This window comes from Triturus cristatus, chromosome 7 (genome assembly GCF_964204655.1).
Source record: "Triturus cristatus chromosome 7, aTriCri1.1, whole genome shotgun sequence".
In the NCBI taxonomy this organism is placed as follows: domain Eukaryota; kingdom Metazoa; phylum Chordata; class Amphibia; order Caudata; family Salamandridae; genus Triturus; species Triturus cristatus.
In genome coordinates this window covers 1,655,385,016-1,655,391,481 of record NC_140590.1, presented here as the reverse complement: position 1 = coordinate 1,655,391,481, position 6,466 = coordinate 1,655,385,016, and the positions used below count along the sequence as shown (strand labels likewise).

General features: G+C 43.0%; 1 protein-coding gene across 1 annotated transcript; it reads right to left on the bottom strand.

The window, feature by feature from the left end:
• Positions 1–480: 480 nt before the first annotated feature.
• On the bottom strand, positions 481–2,824 carry LOC146812638 (zinc finger MYM-type protein 1-like). Its single transcript, XM_085615183.1, has 2 exons — positions 1,540–2,824; positions 481–1,238 (listed from the first exon to the last, which is right to left on the bottom strand). The coding sequence occupies exons 1-2, from the start codon at positions 2,822–2,824 to the stop codon at positions 481–483; spliced, it is 2,043 nt and encodes a 680-aa protein (XP_085471309.1).
• Between the last annotated feature and the right edge of the window lie 3,642 nt (positions 2,825–6,466).

Below are 6,466 nucleotides of genomic sequence, written 5' to 3'. Positions count from 1 at the left end.
ATATTGCAAGATCAGAAAGCCTTGACTGTCCCATGGTAGATCGCAAATAGTTCTTTATAAACTTTAGCTTTGAAAAACTCCTCTCACATGAAGCTACAGACACACAGATTGTAAGAAATAATTGTAGGCTCACTGAGAGATATGGGAGAGATTCTAGGAAGTCCCATTCAACTATGAATTTTAAAACGTCAAATACTGACCAGTCTTTGGCTTCTTCAAGATCAATCTCTGCTGCCTTCAGGTGCCTTCTCAGCCTTGGCATTTCTAATAAAAGCTCTCCCTCGGATAACTCATCATAGAAAGTGGACAATTTTGGAATGGACACCAGTAACTCTTCTTCAGTGGCAGACATCAAACTCTTGGCTTGAACAGCCTCAAACATGGCTGCTACTTCCTTGATGGCTCTTGATATGATCTGGAGTTCAGAATGGAAACGATCAATACACTCAAGCATCGCCCTCTTGTTTTCTTCTTGCAGAGTTAGTCCAGCATCTCACCCGTCATCCTCTTCTTGAACCTGGGTCTGCTCTCTACTGAAATTCCATATTGGTCTGATTTTAAAAGCGCCTGTTCAATTGCCTGCTCCACTAGATGATTGCGCTGCTCGTCGTACAGAAATAGTCTTAGCGTCTCTAGCTTTGTCACCACCTTGTCAAGAGTTAAGCCCTTAGTCTGAAGGTACAGCTGTGCAAGATTAACTTCTTCAAGTACATCACACCAAAAGTAGAGGTAGCATAGAAACGTGAAATTGCAGACAGCAGGCAAAAGACCACGGGCTGTACCTCTTGTGTCTAAATTTTCATCTGGATCACATAGAGCTTCAATTGCCGCCACACATTCATCAAATTTTTCTTTCACTGCCTTTACCGCAGCATGATGAGCACTCCAGCGTGTTGTTGATAGTCTTTTCACTGAGACTCCAGTGTGCTCCATTAAAACATCCCATCGGTGAGTAGGAGCAGCAAAGAAGGAAAACATTGTCTCAAGAGTTCCAAAAAAAGTCACACATGAAGCATTTTCAGCAAAAGAGTGTTGGCCGCACAGGTTAAGCGAATGATCCACAAATCCATTAAAATTAGCTTTCCTGTTCTTTCTTTTCAAAATGGCTTGTACACCCCCATGCATTCCAGCCATAGTGGCAGCATTATCGTAACCTTGAGCGCGGCACATCATAAAGTCGAGTCCATCACGTTCCAGATTTTTAAGAATATCAGAACTGAGGTCAACAGCTTTTTTCCCCTTTAACCCTTTCACCACGGCGGGAATTCCGCCGCGGTGCTGGGGGGTGCGGGGGGGGGCAGCGCAGTGGCGCTGTGCTCATGACGGAGCCGCTCCGTCATGAGGCACGGTTGAGCTGTGCTCATGACGGAACGGTTCCGTCATGACTCCGCCCATTTGCGTTGTCCCCCCGCACAGGTGGGGAAACAGCGCCGCGTAGGCGGAGCGGCCGCCAACGGCCGTAACATGACGGAACCGTTCCGTCATGAGCACACGGCAACCGTGGCTCATGACAGAGCGGCTCCGTCATGAGCAGGGAAGGGGTTAAAGGGAAAAATCCCAGAAACACTTCTTTTACTTCAACTTTCCTATTTTGGATTTTCACATATCTGATCACTTCGGACATTTGGTCAGTGTGTGATGTGTCAGGTGTGCTATCGAACATGATCTCAAAATACCTGGCAGATTTTATATCCAAGACAAGCTTCTCCTTCACATGATTTGCTAGGACATGTATAAACTCATTCTGAGTTTTTGGTGCAAGATAAGATACTGATGCTTTGAGTTTACATGTGCTTCGCTTTAATCTCATTAGATGCTCTTTCAGCACTGGGTCATATTTAGAGAGCATCTCAACCATTTCAAGAAAGTTTCCTTTATTTAATGAAGATTCATCTTCCTTGTGGCCCCAGAATGCCAGATTCTGCTTGGCAAGAAATAATGTGATATCGAGCAACCTGTGCAAGATTTCTCTCCACTTTTTCTTCTCTATGTCCATCAAAGCAACACTTTCGGCGTCAATTGTTTTGTGCAGTCTTAGTCCTGCTGCCAATGTTTTCCATTTTTCAAGGCAATTTAAGTGCTCTTTGGATGTCTCATGATTTTGCACTTTCGGGCTCAGTTTCCACCACGTCTGAAACCCAATCACAAATTTGGATGTCGTGTCTGTAGCATGATTAGCAGCAAAGAGTCGGCAGCAAAAACAATATAATTTCTCACTGACGAGTGAGTAAACCATCCATGACCGCAAGACTTTCTCGACATTTGGCATCACCTCGTAAAACCACTCTTTTGATAGCTGGCGAACATCTCCTTTTGCTTTTGGATCTTGCCTTGTCGCAATTCTGAAAGGGCCATCTTTGTTCTGGAAAGAAGCACTTCCTCTTTTGATGATTACAACCCGCAAATTATCTGGAACAGGTATATTCCAAAAAGAAGCATCATCTAAAATATTCAAATTTTCCCCCTTAACCCCAGTCCTCATCTCATTTACAGTATCATGGTTAGAGTCACTTTCAGTACTCTCTTCTGCTTCAAATTCATCCATTTGAATTTCCATTTCCTTTCCTTGTTTTTCTGCTTCATTTTCTTCTATTTCAACTCCTTCCTTTTCTGCAGTATGCATACTAGCATCAGGATCAGCGTTATCAATTGGTGGCCGAGGAACTGTGTCTTTTGATGAACCCTTACCCTGGCCATCATCTGGTCTCTTGACATATTGAAGCATGGATCCACGTAGTGTTGAGAGTGATTCATTTTTTACCTTTATTGCTTTTCTTTGCTGGCATCCACTTGGCCTCTTTGATGTATGTTTTCCATGCAGCATGATTGATATAATATATCCTTGAACTATTATTATCCAAAAAACTGCGACTTTAAAAACACCAACAACAGCAAAGCGTGTTTTTAAGCACGTGTAGTGGGCGTGGGCTGATGAAACGGCGGGTCCAGTCAAATGTAGGATGTCAGTGTCACCTCTAGTACAAGTGGTTTGTGCAAATAATTTGGTAGGTTTTCATCTTGGTCGTTTTGTGAGTCGCCCTGTGCCGCTGTTCATTTTTTTTGTTTTCATACTTGCCGCCTATTTTATCGATGGTAATAAGCCTGTAAAAGACAGAAGCCGGGATTGACTATCACTCGCTGGGCAAACATGCTCATTATTGCATTTTCTTAATAAGCATCATTAACAAACATGTTAAATTATACTGTACAACGGTTTAATAATAAAGACAGACACTGCAAATGAAAATATAGAATTCAGCAGAATGATTATTTCTGCTTTACTAACCACGGTTGGGAATCCTGGCATTATTGCAAGCCTCTTGTAATGTGGCCCTGCTGCATACCCTGTAGATTTTAGCAAAAATAAAATTCTGTCTAGTAAAGCATATCAAAAGTTAATAAAAACGTGTGAGAAGTGCTCCAGTGCTGTTTAAGGCCCTCCGTAGAGGTGGACTGGTCATCATTCAGTCATACCCTATTATGACACATCACGTAATAACGCACTGTTCGACATAAAAAAATTACAGAGAATGCCCATTGCACAGGAACAACGCGAATGACAGAGCAAGCGGCTGTTTGAGGTGCTTTTGTGTTTTTTTGTACTTTTTTTAGCGCAAAATGCATTCTCACATTCCAAGCGGACACAAGTGTGAATTTCTTGCTAAAGTACAGCACCATATGCCAGTTTTGCCTTTCGCATTATTATGCATAATTTTGCTGAATTTTCATGTGCTGATGCAGGACTAAATTATGTAAATTTTGCACACCCCTATTTGGGGGGATAGCAAAGACTATAATCATTGCTCTTGAGGAGGGGGCATCCCTGCTTGCCCCGAGGAGACGGCTTCCCCCTCATTTCAGTGCATGCCTGGCGGTTTAACCAGATTTAACTGGTAGATGCGTTTCAGCCAGGCAGCTCTCCACCATGGTGGAGTCGTGTGACAATGGCACCGTAGTTGAGCCTCCCACCCAGGCTTGGACATCGGGGTGGGGGTTGCTCCTACAAGCTATTCCAAATAAAGGTCTCAGTTCTAAGCCCAGCATTCAACACGGTTGACCATGGCTTGCTGGCTAACAGACACCAGGAAATCGGTATCCATGGCAAAGCCCTGAATTGGTTGGGGTCTTTCCTGGAGGAGAGGTCCTTCCAGGTTATGGAAGCTAACCTCTTCTCTGAGATTAAGCCTCTGACTCGTGGTGTACCACAGGGATCATCGCTAAGTCCTACGTTGTTTAAAATCTAAATGCTCCTGCTGGCGGACATAGTTCAAATATATGGCATCTCAGTAATTTCATAAGCTGACGACACCCAGCTGGTGTTGTCACTTGACTCCAGGACAATAGCGGCTCCTGGAGGGAGTGCTGCGGGCGGTGGGGCAGTGGAGGGCAGGGTGAGGGGTAGTAAACCATGGAATACAGCCAAACTGAGGAAAGTACATAAATAAATAAACAAAACAAATTACATTGCGCACGCTGCATCGCCATTTGGCAAGCAGCAAAGGGAAGCCAACTGTTATATGCGGCAATATATATATTGACAAAGCAAGCAAGTCCCTGAGTCCACGTGAGCCACAGCATCCTTCTATTCACCTGGAAAGGTAAGTCTTTATGTGGACAGGCCGTTCAGCCAGAATACCTGAAGCTAGGGGTAAACCCCACTTTATTTTCAGTTATTTCATTCTGTGTGACTTTCCCATGGGCTTTTATCATTTAACAAAAGGATGTCAAGTATGCAAAATACCCAGCATTTTGCTAAAACGTAAGCATTCATCCCTTTTTCTCCAATCACTATATTCGTTCATTGCGTTAACCATCGTGTTGTGATTATTGCAGGTCTCATAAACTCCCCCGTGAGTTCCAGTTGTGGTTGTTTTGATTTGCAAGAGAACAAACTTCTCAATATGCCCCTGGTCGGACACCGTAGGCCCCGCCGAGGCTGAGTTCATTAGGGAGCCACCTGACTGTGTATTTCACATTCTGACATAAAACCGATGATATCGGCCTTATCTAAAAAGGTAAATAGGATGCCATTTCTTTGGTATAAAATTGCTCTTTTGGTGTCATTGAACTGCAAATAGAAAATGTGCAGCTGGCTCATTTTACATTTCCACAGCTCCTCTGCCTGGCGATCGTCCTGGATTGTAAGCAATTAATGGAACTGTGATGGAAGTCAGGGCCGGCTTTAAGGCGGTGCCGCGGTGCGACCGGTGCCACCGCACCGGGTGCTGGCTTCCTGGGGGCGCAGTGTTTGAAAGTTTATTACGCTTTTGAAGCACCTGCTACAGCGTTTCTTTCTCCGGCAATTACCAGGCCTCACATAAATGTCAAGATAACTCGTGTGATTAATTATCTTACTGGAGAGTGATCTGCATTTTGTATAGTTGAGGTTTTGACTTAGGTGAAGTTAGTGCAGAGGGTTAATATGCCTGCAAAGAACGTGTACCAAGTAGATTACAGAGTGCGTATGATGTAAACAGATCAGCAGGTTACTGCTTTCAAAAGAGGCATCCTTTTGTTACTTGCAATTTATAATTTAAAGTCCTAATATAGAATAGTGAGCTATTAACTTTCATCCTAGAAATGCATACAGACTGCAAAGTATACATTATTAGAACATTGATTAATGTTGCAAAAAGGGTAAATTTGACTAAAAATCGATTATTATTAAAGAAAACTCCCAACTATGCTGTTTGTTTTTCGACTCTGAGTTTGTGATTCTCCACACCAAGAACTCTTAAACTATACTTCCTACCAGTATGGATGACATGTGACTCCTACACTTTTATAGGCACATGCATCAAAGGTAAAACGGGTCGCAAACGGGCAGATTCTCAGAATCTGCCCCTTTGCGACCGGTATTTTTGCATTTGGGATGCATCATCCCAAATGCAAAAATCGCAATTTAAGGAATCTCTAAAATGCGATTCCTTAAATTGCGATTGCATTTAAGGAATCCCAAATTGAGATTCCTTAAATGCAATGCATTAAAGTTAAAAAATTAGCGATTTCGCTAATAGGGGGAGCAAATTACCATGAAGTTGAACTTCATGGTAATTTGCAAAAACTTTGAAAAAGGCACTTTTGTGCATTTTTCAAAGTTTCATGTTGCGCACACACATGCCCTTAGAGCATGTGTGTGTGCAACATATGTGCACAGATCAATTTCAGGGGTGCAATAGGGTGTCATTTTGACACCCTTGCACCCTTGAAATTGCATGAGCAATTTGCGAGTACCTACTGGTACTCGCAAATTGCTCATGCAATCTCCAATTCATTCCTATGGGCCTGGAGGCCCATAGGAATAAATGGGACGGCATTCCTTAATTGCGACTCGCAATTTGCGAGTCGCAATTAAGGAATTTGTAGGAATCGCTATTTTTATAGCGATTCCTACATGCATAGGCTTTTGCAATTCCTTAATTGCGATTCCTTAAAAATCGCAATTAAGGAATCGCAAAAGTCTTTG

Bases quoted from the DNA above. Each gene is read 5' to 3' on its own strand.
- LOC146812638 (XM_085615183.1), bottom strand. From the start codon at position 2,824: ATGCTGCATGGAAAACATACATCAAAGAGGCCAAGTGGATGCCAGCAA. The intron at 1,239-1,539 runs CTTCCCTGCTCA...AAGGGTTAAAGG, and splicing joins GGGATTTTTCCCTTTAACCC to GGAAAAAAGCTGTTGACCTC.